General features: G+C 38.8%; 1 protein-coding gene across 5 annotated transcripts; it reads left to right on the top strand.

Moving 5' to 3' along the window:
• On the top strand, positions 1-27,565 carry TMPRSS7 (transmembrane serine protease 7). Of its 5 annotated transcripts, XM_048294506.1 has the most exons (17): positions 44-232; positions 991-1,121; positions 3,431-3,498; positions 4,534-4,727; positions 5,590-5,628; positions 9,206-9,434; positions 10,772-10,902; positions 12,127-12,239; positions 13,811-13,917; positions 18,205-18,341; positions 19,287-19,394; positions 19,989-20,099; positions 21,215-21,331; positions 23,302-23,479; positions 23,655-23,923; positions 25,038-25,174; positions 27,326-27,565. In XM_048294506.1, exons 1-17 carry the CDS (start codon positions 61-63, stop codon positions 27,494-27,496), a joined length of 2,412 nt encoding a protein of 803 aa, XP_048150463.1. In that variant the 5' UTR covers positions 44-60; the 3' UTR covers positions 27,497-27,565. The 5 variants fall into 5 exon arrangements, with proteins under 5 accessions (XP_048150461.1, XP_048150460.1, XP_048150459.1 ...); XM_048294504.1 differs by lacking the exon at positions 19,287-19,394 and having other exon boundaries at positions 1-232; positions 25,038-25,072; XM_048294503.1 differs by lacking the exon at positions 19,287-19,394 and having other exon boundaries at positions 19-232; positions 23,347-23,479.
• Positions 27,566-27,614: the final 49 nt, after the last annotated feature.

Below are 27,614 nucleotides of genomic sequence, written 5' to 3'. Positions count from 1 at the left end.
AACATTCCACGATTTTTGTTGTCTTTCACCTTATTTTAGGCAGCCAACATTTCAGTCCAAATGGTATCTGCAGAAGACAAGTTGGCAAAGAGGATTCTGGCAAGGAAAAAGCATGACAAATTGAAGAAAAAAGATAAGTTGCTATGGAATTTTCAAAACAAAATAATTCTCTTTACCCTCATTCTATTCATTTTAGGAGTTGTAACCTGGACATTACTGTGGCTCTTCATTGGTGAGTTGCTGAAAGCTCATGCCAACTCCTGTATTGTTATTGCCAACAGTACTTTGAGATTACTTTAGGATCTCAGTTGTCCTGAGGGCTGTTTCTAAAATAAACATGGCAATTTTTAAATGGGGTCTGAAAAACTTTTGTCTTACTAAGACTTAACAAGTAATTAGAAAAGCAGGCATATCTGCTGGCTTTAGGGGGTGTGACTTTATTTCAGCGTTACGCGAAACATTTTTATGTGCAAGCTGATTCGCACGCTTGCACATAAAAATGACGTGTTTTTATGAGCTTGATTCCTCAGAAATTTTGCCTTCCACTGTGTTTCTTGGGCTTCTGAAGTTCAGGTTATTTTTCAGAATAGATTTAAGGAAGTAAAAGGAGAGTAAAATAAATATGTGTGTAATTAAGCATTAAAAGATACGTTTTCCTCTTTAGACCCCTGATGCTAATACTGCCTAAGATTCCTTAGGGATGCTCCAGAATCTGGATGTTGATACTGCCTTCATTATACTGGCTCATTTGTATGGTGGTGTCTTATCTGGTGTGTAGGGAACAGGAGCTCAATTAACCATCATTTGGTACACATGTAGAACAGTTTGGCTATAAAAGTGTAGTGTTCTTTGGGTAGTTGTTTCAAACTAGAAACTAGATTAGGCCAAATAGATTAATTTGGTTTAGAATTTAATAAAAAACCTTAATTGTTATTTGAAAAAAAAAAAAGAAAAGAAAAAAAGGCTAACTGTCTTCTTTGTTTCTTGCAGTTCAGGCAGAAAACAAAGATGCACTGTATTTTGTTGGACTGTTTCGTGTTGCCAACATAGAGTTTCTTCCAGAATATAGGCAGAAAGAGTCAAAGGAATTCCTCTCTATGGCACAGACTGTGCAGCATGTGGTAAGATGGGTGGGCTGCTTGGTTAGCAAAAAAGATCAGAGCTGTGAACAAGTGATGTTCAGGTGCCATTGAAGCTGCTGTGGTGTTCTTACACCCCTTTCACCCCACAGGATTATGTGCAAAGGGTGGCTGTCTAGAGGTATGGAGGAACTGACTGCTTTCAGTTTGTTAATCACAAACTGAGTTTTGAACAGGTCTGTTTGTTTTTTACATTTTACTTAAAATTTTACATACTTCCCCCACAAATCTATGACTAAAACTCTAAAAAAGTCCTTAAACTCAATTGCCACTTTTTAAACATCAAACAGATGAAATCTTTTGCATTTACACTGGCATCTTCTGCCAGTCTTCTGCCTTAAAGCATCTATAATTACCCTAGGGATCACAAACATATTTACATTTACATTTCCTTCTGATACTAGGTATTCTAAAGACCATTATTCTTCCCAAATACCTTTCAGCAGACGAAGCAGAAACAGAACTCTGGATCAATAGCTGTTCTACAGCAGGAAGAAAAGGGTGAAAATCTTGGTTAAAAGGGAATTTGACTTTGAAGACATTTGGTGTAGAGAGCAAAAATACATTAATGCCAGTCACTGCAGTACTGTCCACACAAGGATTCAAGCAACTGTGTAAAAACTGCTAAACAAAAACAAACAAACAAAAAAATGTTAGATACAACCAAGAAATTTTTCCATAATTACTAAGTTTTTGTTATCTTATAATGTGAACTAATGTTCCTGTTTTCCGGCTCTTTCCAAGTCCTGCATATTAATCATTAAATTTCTTTCAGATAACCAGTGCAGGGTATCACCTTTCCCTGCTCTCCATGGAGCAGCTCTAACCTCCTGTGACCCCTGTGTCTTGCTCTTGTCTCAGAGCATCCTGCCCTTGTCGTGCATAGTGGAGAGAGGTGACAGACAGAAGGTGTTGAGCTGCCAGTGTCACCTCCTCCTACTTGAACATTACTTGGAACTTATTCTTTTTCTTTGCCTGAAATCACCAATGCATTTCGCATTGCTGAAACTGGGCTTTGTGGCAACCTTAACTATTGACTAAAATTGGTAGGGAAGTGGGGGATTTAGGATTTTGTTAGTTGTTGTCCTCAAAACCCTTTTGTTCATGGCTGCTGGCCCAAAGACCCCAAGTGGTAGTAGAAGAACCTCTCAAGATAGGTTCTTTTCATTTGATAGTAGCAGTAATACATAAAATCCCTTGTACCTTAGTCTGGAGAACAACTGAGCTCTACCCGCTTTTTTTAGGCCTTTAAAATTATTGTTCAAACTTCCCGTTTCAAACAATAAAAGGGATTAATATGGATGTGATTTTTACAGCCTTTGAAATAATCTGTGTCATAGTCCTTTGGGCATTAGTTTTAATCATAAAGCGCAGAGTGAGGTCTGAACAGCTTGAGGTACATGCCACCTTGTGGCTTTGAACAGGAAGGGGAGAGGAAGGTAATTGTCACACTGGTATTATCCCAGCCCAACAACAGGGAGAATCAGGAGCTTGCTTTGCCCAAAGGCAGTCCTTCGTCAGGGAACAGGGAGAGATTTTGCTTCTCCACATGTTTTACACTGTGTGTATTGGAAAGAAATATGTTAATACTAAGCTGTTGATAAAGAAAATATACACAAATGAATCAAAGTGCAAGAAATTCCATGGAAACATTAAAAAAAAGAATTCCTTAGCTGTGAGGGGAATCAAAGCACTGGGGGTTCTCATCCAGGGAAGATGTGGAGTCTCCGTTCTTGGAGGTAATCAACTGGAAATGGCCCTGAGCAACGTGGTATAGTTGGCCATGCTTTGAGCAGTGGACTAGATGCTCTCCAGAGGCCCTTTCCTGTCTCAGTCTTTCTGTGATTCTGTGGGAAAAGCTCTGATATGTGCTGTTCACTGCACGTTAGTAATAACACAAAAAATGTTATGAGTGTGTGCATGTTTCTTGAAGTTTGGCCTTAAGTTTTAGCATCAGCATAGGGGAGCCCTGTGTGTTTGGGATTTTCTGGGTGAAGGATATGCACCTTTTTCAAAATTCATTTCTATGGAAAGAGCATTACTGTATATGTCAGCTGGCCATGGGCAGAAGATTTGATGTTCGCTGGGAATATTGGATTTGTTATGGGTGCATTGAAGAGCTGGTCTCCCCATCTCCTGCTCTGCCTAGCTTGGCTGATGTATGTCTGGAAGTGTGTGCATGGTGGGTAATCTTGGTGGAAAATAGGTTGTTCGTAGGAATGCCTAGGCATGTAGCATTTCTAGGTGTGACTGGTTTTCTGAATGCTAAATCTTTATAATTTCTCTTTCAGATGAACTTGGTCTACACAACTTCTTCTTTCTCCAAATTTTATAAGCAGTCCACCGTCTCAGAAGTCAGGTAAAACTGCGGTTGATGTAATTGCTTTTCTGCTGGCCAGTATATAATGTAAGAAGCCTGCAAAACAAGCTTATTTTTAATGGTTATGATTCAATGTCTTTGCTATGTACTTGAACTGATAGCAAAATAGGTTTATAACCTATACCAATTCACTTAAAAAAAGTAAGGACAAACTAAAGTCATATAAACAGTTCCTTGTCTGCCAGGAATACAATGCAAGATGAACAGAAATAATGTCAATAAAGAGGTTTGGTGATACTTTGGCTCATGCAGAAGTTTAACTACTTAAACATGCTGTTGGAACACAACTCTGTGTAATTGACTAAATTGCGTGTATTTTTTAGGTAATGTTCTTGGAATAAAACTATTTTCTACTTATAGAAGAAGCAGGAAATTTCTATGCAATGAAGTATTCTTACTCTAATATTATGCTTGCAATTAATGTTAGAAGTTTAGTTATTTCAGTCCTCTTGAACCCAATACAGTTTTGGTTCAGAAACTGGAGGTTTCTAGGCTGTGTTTGATTCAAAGGTCTTTCTCCCCACTAAAGAGGTAGAGAGTAGTGTGATCATAAACGGCCTCTAATGTGTTACCTAAATAATCTAGGAATCGTTTCTTACATCCTGCAGCGCACAGTGCAGGGTGAGATGCATACCAGTGCAGAGCTCTGCGTTTCTGGAGATGATAGTTCTACTGTTTCTGTTCTACTATTTCTGTTTTGATCTTTAGGAAATAGTCCAGCTCTAATTCATGGGTAGACAATGTGATTTCCATAGATCTCAAAAGTCAGGAGCCCTCAGGAAATTAGCCTACTGAATATTCCCAACTAGATATGAAGAGTGTGTTTGGGTGTTTTGGGGTTTGTCTTGTTTGCTTGATTTTTTTTAAGGGGAAAATATATATTCAGTGGGTTAAAGTAATTAAAAATATGGAAATGAGCCATATGCTTCTGAATCTGTACTTCAGAAGCTTGGGCTAAGAGCCTAGTCTTCAGAGAACTTCCAACAGGATGATAATCTGAGCTCTTTTTTTCAGTAACAACAACAATGGAGGCCTTCTCATTCATTTCTGGATCGTATTTGTGGTACCACAGGCGAAAGGGCAAGTGCTGTGTGAGGATTGTGTTGCTGCTGTTTTAAAGGATTCCATTCAGACAAGTATTATTAACCGAACTTCGGTGGGTAGTCTTCAGGGCCTTGCAGTCGACATGGATTCCATTGTCCTAAGTGGTTAGTATTAGAGCATATCCATATCCTTGAGGAAACACTTCAGTAAGCAAACATTTTTACCTTGGAGTAGCAAATTCTATAAATAAACTAAAATCTTGATCCTACATCTCTAGCTTCTAATACTAAACGTTTAATAGGAAAAAAAAAGTGAGAAGGAAAATAAAAATGAGATTTGAGGTCAAATTAAGGTACAAATTGTCCTTGTAACCAGTGATTGCAAAACTTCCTGTATTGGGAGTGCTCATGTTCATAGTCAGGAGGTAAGATGGATACCTTGTAGGCAGATTTGGGTTAGTCTGTGATTTTAAAAGCATAAAAAGATGAAGGGCTAAGGTGGATCACATGGATCAAACTTTAGCCCCTTCATTGAAAATGAGACTCTTATCACCCCATTGTTAAAGATTCAAAAACAGATTATAAAGCTGCCCATTTGTTAAATAACTCCTGTGACATTCCTGTCTGGGGAAAAAACTCACAATGTGTGATTCAAGCATCTGTTTAATGTATTTAGTTACAAAATGTTTAATGATTTTCCATTCTGTTGACATCAGACAGAACAATTCTGTCAAAAAGAAAGCTGAGAGAGACTTTGTGGCCAAGGATGAGAAAATGACCTCCTGGGTACCTCTGTCTTAGTCCTTCAGTTGACTTTGACTGCTTAATTGCCATGCAGTCTCTTCTTGCCTCACCTCCAAAACTACAGAATCTGCAGAAGTGAAGGGGGCTATGGCAACCCCACTCATCGAGAGAAGTGTTTTGTCCTGTGTGTTCAGTGTATTAGGACTGAGATGTGATTGAATAAAACCCTGAATTCTGGATTTCAGGCAAACAAGAAGACTCACACAACTCTTTTTCTATGCAGCAGGTCTTCGGTCAGATTATTGGTCAACAACGGGAACAGGTAATTCACCCTTTTGGCAGCTTCCTTCAGAGGAGAGGTGGAGAACAAAGCTTTGAGTTCATGACTTGAACTTAAAGATACTGTTCAGTGTTAATTTAAGAGGGTTAAACTCAGCCTTGGCATTTAAGTCCTGACTTACTGAAAGAATGACCAAGAATCTTGCAAATAACAAATACAGAAACTATCTACCTTTAATCTGCCTGATAAATTTTTTAGATGTACCTGGTGACATAGTAGGAAACAAACTAAATCAGGTGTTTGCTATTCATTGTGTTGACCAGCAGATTAACCTTTTCTAAACTGGACAGTAATGAATTTAATATGCTGAACAAGAGCAATGCTTTTGTGCATCCTTTATCCTCCTTAACTCCCTTTTCTCCAAGGTTAATGGTGAGTTATTCTTTTGAGTGAATTCCCTAACAGTAATTAGTTTAGGCAGTTGAGTTTTCCCGTGTTGTGGGAGACACTATTTGTACACCTGCTTGGTTTCATGTTGTAGACCTCCCAGAAGGATTCTTTGCCAGTGTGCAAAGCACTGAACAAGGAGTTCAAAAGTACAGTACATCTACCTTTACTAGTATATGGAGTAGGTACCTAAAAAAAATGTGCTAGTAGGCTTAGCAATAGGCTAATCACCTTTGAAGCAGACACCCGCTAAGACTCTGTTGGGCCAGCAGTTACAATCAGCTGGGGATGTGTTGGCCTTCCTTGCTCCTTGACACAAACTGACTCTTCATCTTGAGCAGTTGCACTGTTTAAGTTTTTCAAGGGCTTTACAGCTTTCTGAATTTGTATTTTTCTTTCATGAGACATTTTGTTGCACTTCTATCTGTGATTTTCACTTCTGTTACTTTGCAAACGTTTTAGCTTGCATTTTTTTTCAGAATCCAGTAACTACTTTTGCCACGCACCCAAGTCAAGCTCTCCTAGTTCTGAGGACCACAGGCAGACTTCAGGTCACAGGGCATGGGCCAGGGCTTGCAATGGGGATTGCTAACAGCCCATAATTTCTCAAAACTCAAACAAGTTTGCTGCAGCATTCACTTGTTAAAAGCCTCCTGACTTAAGCTGCAATGCATAACAATATTGGCTTCTATTGCATCTCATTACATGCATTTTATTTCTATAAAAGAGTTTTGCATATTGGTGTTTGCTTGCATAGCGATTTCATTTCCCAGTTCAGTGTTCCAGGGGAAAGGAATTAGCACAGTTGGAACTTGGTTCCAATTTATTCCAGAATGCAGCCCCTAAACCGGAAGACATTAAGAAGCGCACAACACAATAATTGTTGCTTTTTTAGTCTTTTTTAGGACTTATATGATATCTTTCACATGAAGGGAAAAGGATGACCTGCCATGTTCTAGACACCTTTTGGAGACTTTATATAGGCAGCTTTTTATACAGCTGGTATCTGTGGGAAGCATGGAGGGGGTATGTAACAAAGTCAACAACATGGATGGCCACAGTAGTTGAGAATCTTATACTGGTGCAATTTTATTTGTTTGAGTTCTTTGGCTGTGTCCATTTAGGATTATGGAATATGACATGGAGGTGAAAGTGATCATGCAGCAGCACAAAAGGAATGAGCATCAGCAGGCTGTATTTTGAGAGAAACGTAGTTGACTTTGGGTATGGAGACGCACCTAGTGGTTGGTTCAGGCACAGACCGGAGTGCAGATTTATTGAAGAATGATGCTGGAGAAGGGATTCATGGACATTCAGCTGACGCAAGGTTCTTGCCTTGCTGTAATATCTGGTTGTGCAGGGTTTGCTTGGGTAAAGACTTTATGCAGCTTTGGTTTCAAGCCAGCATGCTTGCACTACTTGTAGTTCTAGAGTCAGCTCTGAATTCTCTGCACTGTGCTCCATAGAAGCAGTGAGCTCTCCCATTATTCTACTTAGTAGAAATAATGGTAGTCACATAATTTTAGAGATTATGATCAAAGTTGGCTCTGCTAAGGATGACTAAGCACAAATAACTATTACAAAAAGAATGTTATTGGGAAGAGATAAGAACAAGGAAGAAGGAAGAACAAAGCTTTAAATAGCTGTAACTGTAATTCATTTGAATGGAATGTGACCCTTACAGATTGTTCATAAACATTCATAGCATTAGTTTCAAGATTGTTATTAAGAAGTGGAAGTTGGACAAAGCCTGCCACTTCCTGTCTTGATTAACTACTGGTCAAAAGGTCAACATTTAATTTGAGTCAACAACTAGTAGTAAACTTTCACAGTGCTCTAATTGGTTTTCCATTAGGGTAACTATTTCAGAGACTTATGTTTGTAATAGCCAGAAATTAATGCAAATATTCACTTTGTATCTTATTCCCCCTAATTTGCATTTCCCTTTTTTCTCACCTTTCAAAGAGCTATGTTAAGAATTTTAGATATGACCAAACAAAAATTCCCTACTTTTTTTGCTGACTGTGAGCTGCAATATTGAATTGAAATAAAGATCTCAATATATTTTATTTGGAAATCACAGTTGTTTTGGCTTAATTGGAAAATTGGATGCAAGTAGAATAATATTCTTCTTATCCTTGTCTAAATTATGGCAAAAATTTTTAGCCTTTCCTTTGTAAATGTTGTGTAGGGTAGGTTGCATAATTTGTATTTCACAGTATTTCCATTTCTAATGGTGATTTCTAATGCTGCAAAAATTTTCAAGAAGGGGCAGAACAAAGTCCTGATCTGAATTAATTTTGATCCTGCTTTGAGCAGGATGTTCAGCAAGAAAAGTCCTCCATCCCTTCCAAACGGAAGGACTTGGGGAATCTGAATTTGTTGCTACACTTCTAGTTCATGTCATGATAAAACATTGAGAACCTTGACATTTGATCAATAAAAAAGGTGGGGGAATACAGACATGTAGCTGCATTTTTGCTTTGATTTTGTTTTACGTATTATAAATATCATAATGTCCATAGGGGCAAGCAGTTCATTTATGCTTTGAAAGTAGATGAGTATCTCCCAGTGAAGAATTATTAGAGTCATTTATTCTCTAGAGAGTCTGCGAAACTTTAACTGCAATCTGTACAAAATGGCACTGCTTTAGTGGAAATACCGTGCAAGAACTGAATTACAGCACTTGTTGGCCATACTCTGTACTTTTATGAATAGACTGTTCTTTGACCACAGCGTTGTAACTAAGATGAAAACAGTGAGCGGCACAGAAAGCCAGAGAGGGACTCTTTACAAGGTCAAGGGGGAATGGCTCTAAGCTAGAAAAGGGTAGGTTTGGGTTTGGGGTAGGAAATTCTTTACAGTGGGGGTGGTTGCCCAGAACAGCTGTAGATGCCCCTTGGAAGTGTCCAGGGCTGGGCTGGATGGGGCTCTGGGCAACCTGGTCAAGTGGAAGGTATCGCCCTCATGGCAGAGAGTTCAGAACTAGATGATCTCTTAGAACCCAAACCACTGTATGATTCTATTATTACTTTGTTTTTCAAGTTAGATATACTTTCATATTTTGCTTTAGTTTAGCACAAGGATTTTAGGATTTCTTGTTTTAATGCTATGTGGATTTAGGAGTTTTGGAGTGATTGCATCCAGTGTTGAAAATGTGACATTTTCACAGGAACTAATTGCATGTATGATCTCTATGCTGACCATCTGCACAAGCACTTTCCTCTGGATATGCGAGCTACCTCAGAGGGAACAATCTGCTATTTTAAGCTTATTGCATCTGTGGGCCACCTTATCCACCTTTCAATAGTATCCCTTCAGATTGAAGCAGATAACTGCATCACTGACTCGCTCACCATCTATGACTCTCTGATGCCAATCAAAGATAAGATACTGTACCGGTGAGTATAAATTTCTATTGATAATTAATTGACAACTTTTGGGTTTTTTCTGAAGATCTGCCATCTGTATTTTGTGGTTAGTTTGTTTTTGTTAAAATTGCTCTGATCTTCATGTATTACTCACATAACCCATGACAATTTAAAATTTCTTGGATAAGTTATCTTGCTAGTAAAAGGGAAAATTTTCTTCAAATATTTCTCTTTTTTTCAACTGGAGTGCATCTTCACCTAGCTACAGAACTATGAAAAATTCACACATTACTGAGCAAAATTTTCTGTTTCTTATCAGGAAACAGATGCTAACTGAAAGAGAATGTCAAAATTTCCTCCCTTAGGCAAATTCTTCTGTATGAAGATTAGTGCTTTTCAGATGAAGACTGAAGTTCAGAAACTAAGTCTCATGATTTTTCACTTACTGGCACTCACTACTTCAGTGCTTTTTTTATCTGCTCTATTTGTTTAGAGGGTTGTAAAAATGTAGAGTTGAAGCTGTGATGGGTTGAGGGATGTGGACTATTCTTTTTTTCTTTTTTCTTCTCTCTCTTTAATGATCCATTATGCTTGTTTAGGGACTTTTTCTTTGAAATTCCTGATAATTAATTCCATAGGACTACGTAAGTCGAAACGAAAAGACAGCACCTTCATGAAATAGACAAAAGCTCAGTGTTTTCACCCCTGAAACCCTTTTCTCTGGCATTTCAGTCAGTGTATAAGCCTCAAAACCAGAGCATTTGCTTTTCAGTCCTTTTTGAGAGCTGTCCTCTACCAATCTGTATCTCCAACTGACTTGTCTGTGGAACAGCGGATGGTGTTCACTTACATGTTAGTATCGGTAGAGGACTGAAGATGTCTGCTAGGTTATGCATATGGAAAGTAACGTGTTTGGGGTTTTTTTATTGAGACTTCTTATTGGCTCAGGTTCTTAATTTCTGACTTGAAGAATAACTTTCTTGTCTTTCCCACTGCCCAACAAGAAGATAAAATTGTTGGTCTAATAAAATAAGATTTCTCTTTCTTCCAGCTTTTCGTTAATGTTGGCTTCATTCATTTTTACTGGGAGTGAAGGCTGAAAGTCATTACCTCGTAGAGTGAACCATTCCATATCCATTTTCATGTTTGCAATTTCTTTCTCTTTTTGTAAGAAGAATTTCCAGTATTGGGTTTAAACTGGCCTTGTAACAGGTACTTTTGTGCTTAAGAGCATGGAAATTTCAGTGGACTTTGAAGTAGGCAAGATCTGAACCAGTGGAAAATTTATGCATAGAGTGAGAGTAATGTGTTAAGCTTTTCGCTTTTTAAGTGATTGCTTATGTATTTGCTCTTTTCTTCCCCCTCAGAGCTTGTGAACCACCTGATTCATTGGTGTCACTTGTGTCCACAAATAATCTCATGCTGGTAATATTTAAGGCAGCACAAGTAAAGGAGCATAAGGAATTCCATGGCTATTTTGAGGTCATTACACAAGAAAGTAGGTTTGTTCGGTGTTTGGAAGTGTGTTTATTATATTGTTTCTTCTAAGGGCCTGAAGTGGCTGTCATGTTTCTGACTATGGATAAATGATTCCTGTGACTGAGTTTCTTCTTTTTACAGGTGCCTGTCTCCCCTTCTTCTTCTTTGCATTACTGTGTGCCTTCCTATTGAGTAATGTTATCTGATCAGACTAGTTGTGAAGTATGAAGGTAGAGGGCTGAAAGCAGCCCTGAATTCAGTTGGCGAGGGCTGCAAAGTGCCAGTAGATGGAGCTATTATTTCAGGTGTACCAGTGGTCTCCCTTCTGCCGTGGGACTCAGGGATCATGCTAAAGGTGGAAGGATGTCAGCACTAAAACCTGCTTTCAGAAAAAAAAAGCTTCAATTGCTTTGTCTGCATTTGCTATCGGTCCCTGACTCCACAGGAACACAAAAGAGTCAGTAACGTTTGTGTGTCAAGTCCATCACTTTATTGCTTATATCTTTAAGTGGTTAGATCATAATCACAAATAATACAAGGAATATCATGCTAGTGGCACGAGGGGAAAAATCTCACGCAGCTCAGTGCAAGGAAATTCAAGTTGCTTTAAAAGATGCTGCCTACTTTTCATGCTGACAGTAATTAAGCATTAATATACCATCAGAAAAGCATGTGATAAGTTCTCCATAATAAGTAACTTCAAGTTCCGTTCTGTGTGGGTTGTGGGCTGGTTGGTTGGTTTGTTTTCTTTGAGTCTGGATTTTCTTTGTTCGTTTCTCTCTGTGTGTGACTTTGTCTTTAATGAATTCTGTAAATCCATTGAGCAGTCATATAAGAAAGTTTTGGTTTCCAGGAGGCTGATTAGTTCAGTATGTTGAACATTTCACTTCTAACTGGCTGCATTCTAAGACTAGAGGTCCCTGTGTAGTACTGCAGTGTGGATGTATTGATATTCTTGTTTGCAAAACTTTCCTCAGTGAAATAATATAGATAAACTTTACAATGTGTTCTTCCGGTCCTGCAGAGCCCAGCACTCATCCCTGGATCTTTACATCCTTTGTCTTCTGTGTGCATCATTGGGAAGGGTCTCTTTTTACAACTTGAATCCCGCTAAATATAATTCCTCACCTGCCCGGCTTTGCAGTGACTGACTTGTGATAAATTTGGATGCTTCAACCCACTGAATAGCTTTACTGAAAGTGTATCAAGGTTTGCCAAATTTTGCCTCTTTTTTTTCCCTTAGAGTGTGGAAAAGCAATAATGACAAAGGAGAAAACTGGCTATGAAGGGAGAATCACAAGTCCCTATTACCCAAGCTATTATCCTCCAAAATGCCTGTGTGCATGGAACTTCCAGGTAACATGACTGTTTCTCTCTGAGGCATTGCTGTGTGTTTGGGGAACAGAGAGCTTAAGTAAAGCAGTGATTGAGTTGGCAGTAACCTGCGTCTTCACAGACGTAGTAGTTTATAGAAATGGCATTGATGTTTTGTATCAGTTTTTTCTTTTTTCTCTTTCTGTGCACTTATTTTTAAGGAAGAGAACATAGTTCCTAAGGTGTCCTATTACAAAGGTGAAGAGCTAAGATAAGTTTTGACGTTTAGCCAGCATAATTACTTCATGGCAGGCAATGTAAGACTTGACTGTTTTTAACTCCTCTCTTCCCACTCCCAGAAATTTGGATGAAAAGTATGTACAAAAAACCTCCTCTAACCTAGTTATTACCACCACTTCTCCGGTATCTTTTCATATGCCTAATACATTTAATTTGTCTTCAGAATGGTCTGTCCTATCAGCACAATCCCATAGACTGTTTTTTTAATTTGGTATCCTTTTCCTTCATCTTTTTAGGTACTCTCCTGAAAGCAAATTGCTGAAAGCTGACATTGTTTTAAAGTAGTTTTGTTTTCTCTGACATGAGTGTTTCCTTATTAGTGCTGCTAAAATAAGGTCTTTGACTTAGGGCTTGCCCTTCAGTGTTTACCTCTCTAAAGAATATAGCAATGGGTATGATGAGGTCCACTGTTTACCCATCTTTCTGCTTATTGTTAAGCTAGTGATTGCCCACATTGAATCACAGCAATAGAAATTAAGTCCAGCGAGCCATGACCTACAGCCTCTTGCCCTTCTAGAATGATAAGGCAATTTTGGGGGGGCTAAATTTAAGGTCTTCACCGCTGACTTCTGATAGAAAGGTTTATTGCTCAAACCAGTTTCATTTTCAAGATTTTATTTTTGTACAATGTTGAAACTTCACTCATTTCCCAAATTATATTTTCTGTAAGAGAAGAGGGGAAAAATTTTCATTTCTGGATTTTTGCCCTGAATCAGCCCTTGTTTTTAAATGAACCCTGCCTTGCCTTGCAAAACATGTTCTGATCCTTTTATGAAAGGAATTTCCAATTAAGTATGAACACTCGTGATATTGCTGGGTTTAGAAATGTTTTGTAAAATACTAAAGAATGCATGGCTGAGCAGGTGCTAGCAGAAGACTATAATATTGTGGTAGAAGTAACTCCTAGCATTACAAAGGTGACACAAGTATTCCAGGCGGTATCTTAACTCTAAAAATCCGCTGGGGCTCTGTGTCCCTACACAAGTACATTTGGATGTGTTTGAGTGCTTTGATCTTGATACAAAAGCTGCTTTCTATGGTCAATGGCTCTCTGAAGATGAGAAGGCTATTGGCTAGAGGGGGAGAAAGCCTGCAGCTGTGGTGGGGCTGTGCCAACCCTTGCTTTTACTCAGGACTGAATAGCTGGCAAGTGTGTAAGGTGCTGGCTGTTGAGCTGGTGAAGCCAGCTCAGCTCCCAGAGCATGGCATTGCCAAGCTCCATAATTGCTGAAATAAGTTTATAGACTACTGTGTTCTATGCCCACAAAAGGAAAAAAGAAGACTGCTTGCACTGTCTTTCTTGCTCACAACAGACTCCACAGAAGAGCCTTGGTATAGCTCTGAAGTTTCATAACTATACCATTAGTGAGAAGAATATTAAAGGCTGTGAGCGAGGGTGGTGGAAAATTAATGAACGCATGTAAGTACTCCACATGGATTATTAATGTAATGGTACCAAAATAAACCTTCCCATTACTATTGCAGCTCAGAGAGCTTCCACAAGGACAGAAGTAATTCACTGGGTGCCCTACCATTCTTTTATTTTAGCTGATGATGTACAGTCTTTATAAAATGTATTTATATACATATAAATATATATATAAAAATTTTTACATATATATATGTATATGTGTATATATATATATTCTACTGAAAAGTACCAGAAAAATGAAGACAAGAGTCTTTGGTACTCTCTGGAGAGAGAGAAATGGAAAGAGTTGGATAAAGATTGATGTCCTGTGAACCCTAAAATAATTCTGTGTTTTCTGGGGCCATTAAACAAGGTCTGTTTAAAACCCTTTTAAGTGTAACTTAATACTAAGATTGCTCAAGAGGACAGCGAATCTAATTAACTTCTTGGTGAAAGCCATTGCAATGAGATGATTGGAAATAGAACTGTAACTACTTCCTCATTCCAGTCACTGGCTCTTGAAAGAGAAACTGCGCGAAGTGCCTTTCAAGGAACCACTGTTATTTCTGAAGTGTTCTTTATTATAATATTGCTGCTGGTTTTTTATTAAGATACCACTGCTTTCCCAGCACATTGTTCACCCATTCTTTCCTCAATTTTGAAGTCATCTTTGGAATGCTGGATGATGAGGCAAGGCTAGATTTAAAACATCAGATTTTTTTCTTAAACTTCGTTCAAATGGAAACCTCAGTAAGATTAGTCTTAAACTGAGTTTCTGAACTCACTACTGAAAGTAAGTCAATTAGGCCCTTTAGAGTGCAACTGAAAGAATTACAGAGAGAAGAAAAAACTTTGTCTGTTCTTCAATACCATGTTGTATTTATAGAGAGAAAATTCAGTTTGACGCTCCTACAATTGTGCCTTGATGGGAATTGGTTGCTGGACGAGATGAGCACATAAAAACACCAGTCAAAACACACCACGCTTAGTGTGTTTGTGGGGTTTTTTGGTGTTCTTTTTATGACAGAAATGGAAAGATTTGTGTTATTTGGGATGGCTGAGATAAAAAACAAAGGCAAAATCTGGAGGCAAAAATGATAATAGGTTCATACTGAAGGATTATCTGACAGAGAATCCTGAAAGAATCTGAGCAGCTTTTTGATAAACCTGCCAATTATGCATTCCACAGAATCAAATGTCCATGATATGATTCTTAGAAGCGCACTCAGGGTTACTTTTGAAGTACTGCACAAGAACGCATGCTCCTGATTTCTGTTGGAAGTTGCTGGTTATAGTAGTAGACCAAGACCTCTTCCTTTGAAAGAGAGTATTTTTCACTAAAAATAAGGCTTTTGAACTTCTGATTTTCTGTTCTATGTTTACTTTTAAGAGGAAAAAATATGACTTAATGCATGAAACATGGTGATGTTTTATTTTCTTCTTTTTCCCCAAATTTTAATAGTTAACGAAATGCAGAGGGGGTGGGGGGGCAGGGGACCCCCATCTTTCTTTTGCAATTGTGCCTTATGGAATGCTTATTCTGTTATCTTAGGTAAAAATGGTTAATAAACTTTGAGATACTGATATTAGGAAAGACTGGGACCAAGAAGGTGGTGCAGATAAGGTTCCTTCAGACCTCTAGGGACAGCTTTATCTAACCAGAGACACTGAACACAACCATGCAGTTCTTCCTCGTGGACATACAATGCTCCACTGCCTAGTCAAAGAAGTTACAGCTGATGAACTGCTTTTGCTGAAATTCTCAGAGGCAGGAATACCAGTGAGTCTCTTGTGAGCAGGCCGCTAGAGGTTTATGCGAACACAGAGGTGCTTTATTTGTCTTAAAACTGTTAGTGCAACATCCCACCGTTTCTGAGCAGCATGCATGTATCTGCTCATCCCCTGAAAAACTACCCCACTCACTTTTCCAGCATATGGGACAGGATCCCCTTAATCAGTTTCTCTCTGGAGCAATGGCACAGAGTTACAGATGGTGCTTTGCAATTTCCATTTGCCCTGGACCTGGATATATGACCAGTAAAACACCAGCAAAAGGCTCCTGAGGGCCTGTAGCTTTGTCTTACAAATCCCATGAGCATATGGCATTTCTCACTGTGTGTAGGAGATAGCTTACTCAATGTACTTGTTCCAGCTTTTCCACAGATGGACAGCAATTTCCTCTACTTTTGGTGAGATGAGTTTGTTTTATTTGTCTGAGAAGGGGTCAATGCAGCCTGCAACTTTTTGGGGTTTTTTTTAATGGTGCTAGGGTTTGTTGGAAGGAAGATTGTCTAAGTGATTGACAGGAGAAATGTAGAAAATGTCTGTGGGCTAACTGATGGGAATCAGACTGTTAGATGGCATTTTGCTGTGCACTTTGACAGGCTGTTTTAGGTTGGGAGCGTTGGTAACAAACACTAAAATTAGTGAAAATTAGACTTCCTGTTGTAGGAAGTCTTCACTCTTAACACTGATGGATTTGGCGGGTGCATGTACTGGTTTGAAGGCAAACCAGGGGGAAAAATGAACTCCACACAAATATTTTGTGAGAGATTCAAAGTCAGAACTACAATTTAATAGGAAAATTAAAATAAAGGCAATAATACGGAAACACTGGCTTAAACTGACAAAGTCAGAATACGGCCTGACACCCTGTTGGTGGTGGCTGCAGTCCCTTTGGAGTGATGGATGTGGTTTTGTCAAAGCAGTGATCCCGTAGAAAGATCTGGTCCTTCTCTGGAGGTCAAGTGGTGATTATTGAGATCCTGTCCTTGAGTATCCAGTGGTAGTGCTACCGTGGTGTTCCAAGCCTCAGACTATATACAGGTAGGAATGTTTGGTTCCTCCCCCCAGGGTGGGATATCTCACAATGGGATGGTATAATTCTATGAGTCACTCTGTGAGACCTTGGTGGTCCATTAGCAGAGATGGCCCCCCAGGGTGGCTGCTGCTTCCCCAGTGGGAGTTACCAGGACTGAGTCATGGTAAAGATAAAGAACACTGCTCCTCCCATTTTAACAGCTTGCTTCTTTGTTTGGGGCTTCTTTTACAATTAATTTTCCTATAGTAAAAGTCTGTAAAATTAACTGGGTTTTTTGCATCTGCTTTCAGGATGTCAAAGAGGAGTCTTGTTCTTTTAAATTGTTTTCTTCCTTTGTTTTTCACATTGCTGGAACAGAATCTCCTAGATCTATTAACAGGATGTTTCATTTTAGTAGGGTGAAATAAAGCACACATGAAAACATATAAATGAGTGTGTCCATTCCCTGTGGTAGACTTCACTGGGATGCTCCAGACACTGAGGCAACATCTGTTCACATGGAAATCACTGACCAATTCTTCTCCATTCATTGACATGAAGAGTAGTCCCAGTGCAATGCTTGTTGTGAAAAATACACAAGGGAAATATTTACCTCTGGCTAATAGTCCACTAGTCCGGTTAACAATACAACAATCCATTTTTGTCTTTTGTTCTTTGTGTTCATCCTGTTGTCAGCGAGTGACCTTGTACTGCTGTCAAACAGGTATGTGTGCCAAGTCTGCTAAAAATCAAGAGAGCTGCCTGGGCTCTTAAATCTATTTAAGATTCATATGTACTTTGATTTTTGCAGGAATATTAAAGCCAGATGTTTTCTTGTAAGTGCTGCATCTTTGAGGCATTTTTGTTGAACAGAGGAGAGGGTCTTTTTTTCCACTTCTAGAACAACCTGTACTGTTGATGTTCACTGGTTTACTACATTTAAAACTGTTTCCATTTTTAAAATAATGATCCAGCAACCTTTCCCTGGTCAAAGAGGCTTTGTTTGTTGTGGGTTTTTTTGCTTTGGGGTTTGTTTGTTTTACTTTGCTTTTTTTTTTAATCTAGGTTTTTTGTTGCCCCCCTCATCCCAGCTAGAGATTGGCCTATTTGATGAAAGGGACGTTAGAAATTCATTAACAATGGATGGATTAAATGTTTGCTGGCATCAGAGAGCATTTAGGTTTCTCTGAATCAAGTGGCACCTAGGCAGAAGTCCAAGGAACCACTTTGTTAAAATAGCAACTGAAAGTCGATGTGCATCCAAGGCATTATTTTTAAGACTATTTATTTGAAGGCATGATATTCAAAAGTAAATTTCCACAATGTTAGTGGTGAATGAAGGCTGGGTGACCACCAAGAAATATTTTTGGTTTGGGTTCTTAATTAAAGTATGGCAGATGACTGTATTTCTGAATTTGAGTGGTGTTGACATTTAAATTGTATGTAAGGCAATTTTCCTATGAAGGCTGCTCTAGAACTTGCATGAACACTTCTAGGTACTGTGGTTACTATGTTGATCACCAAACAGTATTCCACATTACAAGTTCTGCTGTCAGTGTGGAGCTCCAGTGCAGTTCGAAGGTCTCTGAGAAGCCCCTGCTGGTGGAGTATGGCAGCTACAACATCAGCCAGCGTAAGATGGATTTTATCTTTTTCAACCCTTCTTTGCATTTCAGACCTGTGAAGCAGCATTTTTTGGGTCCAGTAGGACTTAATTAAGTTTATGCAGGAAATTACCTGTTGGGTTTCAGTTCATTTTCTTTTCTAATCTTACTAAGTCAGATGACTAGCAAACAAAGAACCTTTTCTAGGCTGCACATCTAAGGTTTGTGGGCATGTGCAGCATGCTCTGGTTTCCTGCACGCACACAGTCTATTCTCTTCTGCACAGTCCTCAAAGCTTCCTGCATGGCTATGGCCATGGTGCAGCCAGTTGAAGTCTGCTGTTCCTGTTTGTTTTCATCCCCAATGTTTTGTTTGCAATGTTTCTATTGCTATAAGACTTCAGGTAATGAAAAGAGTACCAAATAATCAACTGCTTATTTCACGATTTCCATATATTTATATATATTGTGTTAAAATCTGAAATCTGAGATTAAAAAAACAGCTCAAAACGTTAATAAATTCTGAGACCCTGAGTTTTTTCCAGTCCTGAAACAGACAACTTGTTTACTGGTACTTTTTCACCTGTGTTAATCTTACATATTCCTGTTAAAGTAGTAAAGAAGCAGTGGTTTCTATACATAATTACTAAGCAGCCTTGTGTTGTACTGTATAACACGGGCTGATTTGGTCCAGCCCTAGAGAGCCTATGGTACATATTCCAGGATTAGCTGAACTGGAACTTTAGAGAAATTTTTTCCTCTTCTTTAAATCCCAGTTTTCAACATTTGAATTCAATTTAAGTGCTGGCAATGTATACAGGCTATAGTAAATTTAGATCAACTTAATTGTTCCTTGGAGAAGCTTAGTGACTGTAAATTGAAACAAGCTGGCAATATTTGTGAAAGGAAATTTTGAAGTTTGGTTGCTTGGTTTTTGTTTTGTTGGTTTTTTTTTTTTCCTTTTTTAACTTCCAGCATGTCCACCTGGACATTTCAAGTGTTCTACTGGCTTATGCATCCAGCAGATGCAGCGCTGTGATGGCATAAACAACTGCTTCGATGAAAGTGATGAACTTTCTTGTGGTTTGTATTCACTTATTAGAGATCTTGATGAGAAAACACAGTGAATATATTCTCTAGTCTTAGAAGGCAGCTGAAACAAGGTGAAAATTTTTAATGGGGATACCAAAAGATGTTTTCAGCTTCCTTTATATGTCCAGGTACAGACTATCCCTCAGTCTCTTGAGTGCTTAATTCGTAGTTAATTGGCAAGGGACAAAACCAAGAATGAAGAAGGTATGGCACTGGAGAGCACAAGGAAGAAATTTACATGTGCAGTAATAGCTGTAGTAGGCTGTATTTTAGCTTTTCCTCATGTGGTAAAAGCTAGCAATTATTAATAAAGTTCTGTTCCATTTTGAGATGAGTTATTCTATTTTTGTGGGGGAATGACAAAGGGGGATGCACAGAGTAGATGAGAGTGATACTAAACATCTCCACCTGGGGAGCTCGCTGAACTCTTTTGTGCTCTATTTGCTCCACGGATAACGTGGCACTCATGCCCATCCTTGTACCGTGCTGTGAAGGAATGAATGTGGTATCCAGGTACAGCCAGAAAGGGATGTGTTAGCATTTACAGGAATGCTTCTGTACCTGATTTGGCTTATGTTTTTAAAGTTGTCCCTGAGTGGAACTGCAACTCCAGCTTAGCAATACAGGACAACTTGCTTGCCTGCAATGGAGTACGTGATTGTGAGAACGGAAAAGATGAGCAGAACTGCACCCACAGTAAGGCTGCTCTCCTGAGTAACTTTTTTTCTCTCTTTTATCATCCATCTATTCCTGACTTGAATTCTGGATGCTGCATTCAAAGGGTTAAGAGGCACTGTCAAATCTCACTTGGGCTATATAACTCCATTCCATTTTTCTGATATGTTTAGAAACAAGCCATTACTGATTTTAAACTGTTTCTTTTTAATAAGCTCATGAACATCTGTTTCTGCAAAATACTGGCAGAATAATTAAGTACTTCAGGTGCACTCTGGGGATCTAGGGATTTAAAACTTGAATCTGAGATTTTATCTCTTTACAGCATAATCTGTGCAAATTAATTCCTGGATCTATTTTACCATCTGTAAAATAACTATAAAAATGATGGTTTCTCTCTGGCAGTTTTCAGGGTTGTAAGGTTAGTGGAAGCCATAAATTTAGCATTAGGCAAATGAAAGTTGAATCAGAACTTTCTTGAATTTTTTTAGAATAGATGGACACTGTGACATATGAAAGGGAGCACAACTGAAAAGTGCTGCAAGTGATTTTTTGAAGAAAACTTTTTTGATCCCTCAGAAAAGACAGTCTGTGTAAATGATTACAGGATACTTCTGTGTGCTGACAAGAAAAATAGATTGGGTTTGAGTGGCCTCATTTATTGCAAGCCACAGGGAAACAGGAAAATGCCGAGTTTAGGGGTTGCAGTTTTACTGGATACAGTTAATAAGGCTGGTTTCATTGCAACCTTTCTTTTCACATTTAATACTGAAATACAAAGGAGAGCTTCTTTCCAGAGTACTGGATGTTTTGTCTTGCCACCCTTACACTCTACATCTAATTTTCACTACTATATCTGTGTTTGTTAGTGTTGCAGGAAAGAATGTGACGAAATCTTTGTTTGGACTCAGCCAAGTAAATGCACACCCAAGTATAGATGCAGTCCTATTTGAATAATTTATTCTGTTTAGAGGTTGGTTTAAGCCATTCCAATCAAAGTGCTTTTTTGTCATGTTACTTTGTATCTATTAATACATGTATTAATATATGTACATCTTCTATCTGTGCAGACATGTCTTCGTGTGTTAAGCTGAGCCAATGGTTGTTTTGGGTTTTTCTCCTCACAACTATTTCAGGTATTCCCTGCACCAACCACATGTTCAAGTGCAGGAATAACATTTGCATTAGGAAACAATATGCAAGGTGTGATGGGACTGTGGACTGTGTTGATGGAAGTGATGAAAGCAGCTGCAGTAAGTTCCTTTCAAATGTTCATCTTTCTGAACTTTGAACTTTTTACACAATAAAGACTTATTTCTTCCTGTTTTGGAGTGGGTACAAGTCATGCTGGAGGTACTGGATTTTTATTGCATTCTCTCTGTGACAGTGGGGTAATAATTAGCTATCAGTTTACTTCAGATCTGGTTGCAGAATTTGCCAAGATCTTGTGGGAGGGTGGGCTTCCAGTTATGGGGAGCCTTAGACAGCTGTACTGCTTATCGCAGCTATGCTAAGGATTAGGGCAGCAGGGTTAATTACAGAGTGAACTTGCTTAGCTAGTGAGGCAGCACTTTTGTTCTCTGCAGCAATGCCAGCACTTTGCTGAAGTCGGACTGTATTTGTACTTCAGGAGTGATACAGCTGCAATGAGAAAAAACTCATGAACTTTTCACTTCTCTGACTCATCCAGATGGTGAAGACCCCAATACTTTATAGTATCAAGTTATGTTCTACTCTTAAATCTTCCTAAAGTAACCTCTGTACAACCTTTTCAGTTTGTTTTGCTGTAACACAAACAGATGATTGTCACTGCAGTAGCAAAATAAAAGTGGGGTTAGGATTAGTTGCTTAAACTGAATGGTCTCAGGTATATTACATAACATGGACGTGTTGGAACAAGTCCAAGGGAGGTTCATGAAGATATCTGAGGGCTGGAACACCTCTCCTATGAAGGCAGGCTGAGAGAGCTGGGGTTGTTCAGCCTGGAGAAGAGATAGCTTTAGGAAGAAGGCTCTTAGCACTTTCCAGTACCTAAAGGGGCCGACAAGAGAACTGGAGAGGGACTTTTTCACAAGGGCATGTAATGATAGTACAAGGAGGAATGGCTTTATAATAAAAAAGGGCAGATTTAGATTAGATACAGGGAAGAAATTCTCCACTGCGAGGGTGGCAAGGCCCTGGCACAGATTGCCCAGAGAAGCTGTGGATGCCCCATCCCTGGAATTGTTCAAGGCCAGGCTGGATAGAACCCTGAGCAACCTGGTTTAGCAGGAAGGTGTCCCTGCCCATGGCAGGGGGACTGGGACTAGATTAAGGTCCCTTTCCAAACCAAACCATTCTACAATGTTATGATTTTGCCTGGCCCTCAGCTGCCTCTGGCATGCCATCTGTATGTCAAATCTTTCAGCACTTGCTTTGGTTCCAGTAGGACCTCTTAAGAGACTAGCCATATGCCTATTTTTATTTGGAAACGTTAAAGGTGCATTTGACGTTTGGGACATGTTCAGGAAAGGGTCCAGAAATATTAACACCTGTGTGTGGGACTAAAACTCCTGAGCAGAAACTTTATGTGCAGGCACTAGGGATGGACATGAGGCTCTACAGAAGGGTCTTTCTTCCTTGCTTTTCTAATTAAGAGTTCAGATTTTTGTGCTGATGAGACATCGCTTCTTCACCTGTTAGTAATATGCAGCATTGTCAGACTGTCAGTCATTTCCACAGAAAATAATGATTGTACCACCTTGTTTCTCAAATAAATGTCCAATCTCCACATACATTTTTTCTTGTATCATTCCCACTGTTTTGGCAAGAAATACGTGTTCTGATGATGTTGAACTTCTTTGCTGATGATCTCCTTTCAGGTCAGAGTTGGCAGCATCAAAAAGAGATGAGAGATTGCTTATTTGTGTATATTCATTGTGATGCTTATTAGATCAATGGATCATGTGACATTTATGGCACAAGAAATATTTAGGGGCTAATTTCTGTAGCAGAGCTAGAAAAGCAACTTAGTAAAATTTCCAGCCTAGTGCCTTTTTATGGAGTCACCTCTTGTTTCATTAATAGAGTAGCCAAAGAGAGAAGTTTTGAGATTATAGCAGGAGAACAAAATAGATTTCAAAATATTTCAAAGTGCAATATTTTTTCATGCCCTGTGTGGGAAGCCCCCTCACTAAAGGAAGGTACTGGAGATGGGGATTATAACCTGAAATATCCCTTGCAGGTTGTGGCAGTAGCAAGATCAGCAATCTCATCTCTCGGATTGTAGGTGGCTCAAACACTGAGGAAGGTGAATGGCCCTGGCAGGTCAGCCTTCATTTTGGGGGAGCTGCTTACTGTGGAGCATCAGTGATATCCAAAGAATGGCTGGTGTCTGCAGCACACTGCTTTCAAGGGAGCAAGTAAGTAGTCTTCCCTCTAACTCTATCCCAGACATGGTCAGGATCCACAAGTGCCTTTAGGTTCCAGAGTTTGAACTGCATGGAGGTGCTGCACTCCCCTTTCCCCAGCCCTGCTGTCAGCAGGTGTTTTGAGGTACTTTTTTAAGAAATGTCTTCTTTGTTTGCTCCCACCCAGGCTGGCTGACCCCAGAGCATGGCGTGCCCACCTGGGCATGCAAATGCAAGGCCGTGCCAAGTTTGTGTCTGCGGTGAGGCGGGTCATAGTCCATGAGTACTACAACAGCCAGAACTATGACTACGACATCGCGCTGCTGCAGCTGAGCACACCGTGGCCGGACACCATGAGCCACCTCATCCAGCCCATCTGCCTGCCTCCCTCTTCACATAAAGCCCGCAGCGGGGACAAGTGCTGGATAACAGGTTGGGGCCAAAAGCAGGAAGCAGGTGAGTTTTATCCCTTCTGCTGAGCTAATCTTATTCCCAGGAGCCTTCACACCTGGGGGTGTGTGCACCTACCTTCGTATGCTCAGGAAAATTGGCTGCTGGTCCCATGGGTCTGAAAGTCTTCCATATTGTGTTGTTGGTATAGGGAGCTTCACTTACTCCAAAATATCAGTGTTGTCTTTCCCCTCTGTTCCCCTTGGAGGTGTGGGACACATGGAGTGGTTTCTCTCTTTGGGTTGCTGGTTATTCGTATGTGAAATTAAAAGGCTGGTTATTTGAAAGATAAATGTAATGCCTCAAAAAGAACCCCAGGGGGGCATTTTTCCCTGTTTCTCTCTATTCCCTTTGTCAGTTTCTACAATGAAAGTGCCAAATCAGTCTTTTAACTTCAAAGTATACTTTATTACATACTAGCTTTATCAAATCCTAAAACAAAGTTTCATGATATAAACCAGCGCTTGCATATTTGAATATGTGAGTGAGGGGTTTTTGGCTATAACCAGATTTTGAAAGGATCACCTGATGAGATTGGGCCTGCTGTATTCAAAGGAGGGGAAAATTTGAGTTAATTCTGTTGCTATTATTGTTATTATTAAACTACATATCTTATAAAAAAGAGATGTTTTACCAAATCTTTCAGATAGAAAGAATCAAATTTGGGAATTGGTTCTTTATGCTGCCAAAATTCACATTCTGAAACTCTGTCTCATAATCTTAATCTTGAATTTGGCTCCTTCAGATATACTGCTCTCGCTGCAAATCTCTCATGTGGGGATCTAAATATCTTTGTAAAATTCTGTTTCCTTTTTGAAATAAAAAGAGAACAAATTAAGAAGTCTTGAGACATTTTGAAAAAGACAAAAAACTTTTTGGCCAATCCTAGTGATTATGCCATTTTATTTGGTGTGTCCAAAGGACCCAGATCACGTTACACAATTGCCTGATAGTTAGAAGAGGCTTTCTTCTGTGTTGCAGTTAGTTGTTTGGAAACTGGAATAATTCAATGATCAAAAGTATCTGTGGATATTTCCAGAAGACTTCTTGTTTTGTATTTCAAAAGATGAGTAAAATGCTAAGATCTGTGGAATCACCCTTCTCCCAATTTGTTTTCCAGATGATGAAGGTTCAGCAGTTCTTCAGAAAGCAGAGGTAGAAATTATTGACCAGACATTATGTCACTCCACTTATGGGATTATCACAGCTAGGATGTTTTGTGCTGGGCTATCATCTGGGAAAAGAGATGGGTGTAAAGTATGTATCTCAGCACTCTTTGCATAGAGTTTATCTTGTCTTTCATTGTTGCATGATGAGGTGTAAGAGTTGACTGGCAGACTACTTTGTGGTCAATATGTTTCAGTTCTGAAAAAGAGCAGTGTGAGAATTGTCTGTCAGCAAATCTCTTCTGTGGGTGATTTCAGAGTTCTGCTGCTTTATGTGAATGAGTAGCACCACTAAGTTTCAGTCACAGGTCAAGAGCCAATCAAGTTGCAAGTCTCTATAAGCTGAAATCAGGCAATTTTTGGCACAATAGGCTCTCAGCTGAAGAAAAAACTGAGAAACTAGCTTGTGTCTTTTCAGGATCCCTCCCTTCCAACTTGGAACTACAGGACTGTTTGATGAGATGCAGACAATTAGGTATAAATTTACAAATGCAAGATATTTCTGATCTGGAAAAGCTGAAAGATGATAAATGTAAAGTGCTGAATTTACTCCTAGTCAGCAGTAGTAAAACCTCATAGATACACAATATGTATCTATATGACACTTACTATTACAGATCTAATATGCCATATTATATTATATTGAACTTACATAAACCATACATATTTACTGCTAAAACAGTAGTAAATTTACTGCTGAAATAATAATAAAAACATTTTTTTATGATGGAGATCTGGAATCTTCAAGATATTCTAGCTTTCACTAATCTACATAAAAGTGAGTGAGACTACAATGGCTGAGGGAGTATAATGCACCAGCTGTTTTTAGAGGTTAGTGAGAGCACTGATATTAAGTATCATTTTCAGTATCTGGAGAATTTGTTGGATTATGGCCACTCAAGATATAGGCAAGGAAAGGCATCATTTTGGCTGCATTTTTTAAGGGCAAATGATTTGTGTCTGTGACTGGCAGTTGTTAGATCTATTCAAATTGTGGTATTCCTGTTTTGTGAAAAATGCTGGTGTTCCAGCTGGTGTTTTGTCCTAGGAATGAAAGAAAAGACTTGCAAATTTTACTTTCTAAATGTAAAATATTAATTGTCATGGAAGGAAGAAATTGTCTTCCAAATTCTTAACCTTTTTGAGACAATTCAGGGTAATCCTACTTTGAGGAGAGGGTGCCACCTAAGCACCTTAGAAGAGGTCCCTTCCAACCTGCATATCCCAACAAACTATAAAGTGAAGGCAAAATAGTTTTCTAGCTCTAACAAAATATTTGTCTAGAAAGAAGGCATTTCTCTTGCAAAACATCTGAATTTTGCCAAATGCACCTTTTGCTTTTGGAAGTTGTTTAATGCACCCAATGTTTTGGTGAAGTTTAATGTACTACTGGGTGTCTTTTTCAGAGATGCTGTGTGTACAGCAGAGCCTTACAGGTTTAAGTATACAAGTATAAGCTTGGTCCAAGGAATTTTCTCCAAATGGTGGCAAATGGTTTTACACCTGAAGCTCTGTCAATGCATTCCTACAAGAACACCCTAGCTCTAGAAGAGTCCTAGTTGCTTTGTCCTGTATTACAGCATTATGACATCCTGTATTAAATTCTGAAGTCTAGAACAGACTTCATTTTAACTGCTCTATTTACAAAGACATTATGAGCCTCTAAACATTATATGCTAAACATTACATTACTAAAGGACAGTGCTTAGGCTCTTTTTCCTTCTTAAAAAAAAAAATCAAGAAAAACCACAAACACAAAACAATTGAGGGATTCCATCTGTTTCCATTTATCTCTAATTTGAAAGAAGTCATACAATTATTAAATAGTTTATTTATTATATTAATTTTATTTTATTTTTAAAATATTTTTTTAAAGCTTACTGGTTTTGAGTTTTAGTGTGTAACCTGTGAATGTATGAACATGTTTAGTAGCAGATTTGGGGTTTACCTGTAAGTTTTAGGCTAGACAAAAAAAGTGAATTTCAAATGTAGTCCCTGCAAAATAATATCTTAATTAGTGTCTTTAAAGAGTGAGAATTATCTTCTCTATTGTGAAAGAGCAAACTTTGGTACAACTGTGCAATCCCATCTACGTGAAAAAAAACCCCTATCAAGTGTTTGAACTATGTGACTATGAAAATATAATCACTAGAATTACTCATGCAAAATATCTCCCCTGGATTTTCCCCCAGTTTTTATAATTCATATTGCAAACACATATAACTCAATATATTATTTTTAGGGCGATTCTGGTGGACCACTGTCATGTCAAAGCAATGGAGATGGAAAATGGTTTTTGACTGGCATTGTGAGCTGGGGTTATGGATGTGGAAGACCAAATTTCCCAGGTGTCTACACAAGAGTGTCAAATTTTGCGCCATGGATACACAAATATGTGCCTTCAGTCTTGTAACTTGAAAGCTGTTTTCTTGGAATAAAACATGTCCTAGATATCTTCATTAAAATCATATTTGGAAGAACTGTTCATGGTGGAATTTCTTTGCATGTCTCTTGCTGATTCTGGAATTCAC

The sequence above is a fragment of the Corvus hawaiiensis genome, chromosome 2, assembly GCF_020740725.1.
Source record: "Corvus hawaiiensis isolate bCorHaw1 chromosome 2, bCorHaw1.pri.cur, whole genome shotgun sequence".
NCBI lineage: Eukaryota > Metazoa > Chordata > Aves > Passeriformes > Corvidae > Corvus > Corvus hawaiiensis.
This window is presented reverse-complemented; position numbering and strand designations above follow the sequence as displayed.

Bases quoted from the DNA above. Each gene is read 5' to 3' on its own strand.
- TMPRSS7 (XM_048294506.1), top strand. From the start codon at position 61: ATGGTATCTGCAGAAGACAAGTTGGCAAAGAGGATTCTGGCAAGGAAA. The intron at 20,100-21,214 runs GTAAGGCTGCTC...CAACTATTTCAG, and splicing joins TGAGCAGAACTGCACCCACA to GTATTCCCTGCACCAACCAC. The intron at 23,480-23,654 runs GTAAGTAGTCTT...GCTCCCACCCAG, and splicing joins CACTGCTTTCAAGGGAGCAA to GCTGGCTGACCCCAGAGCAT.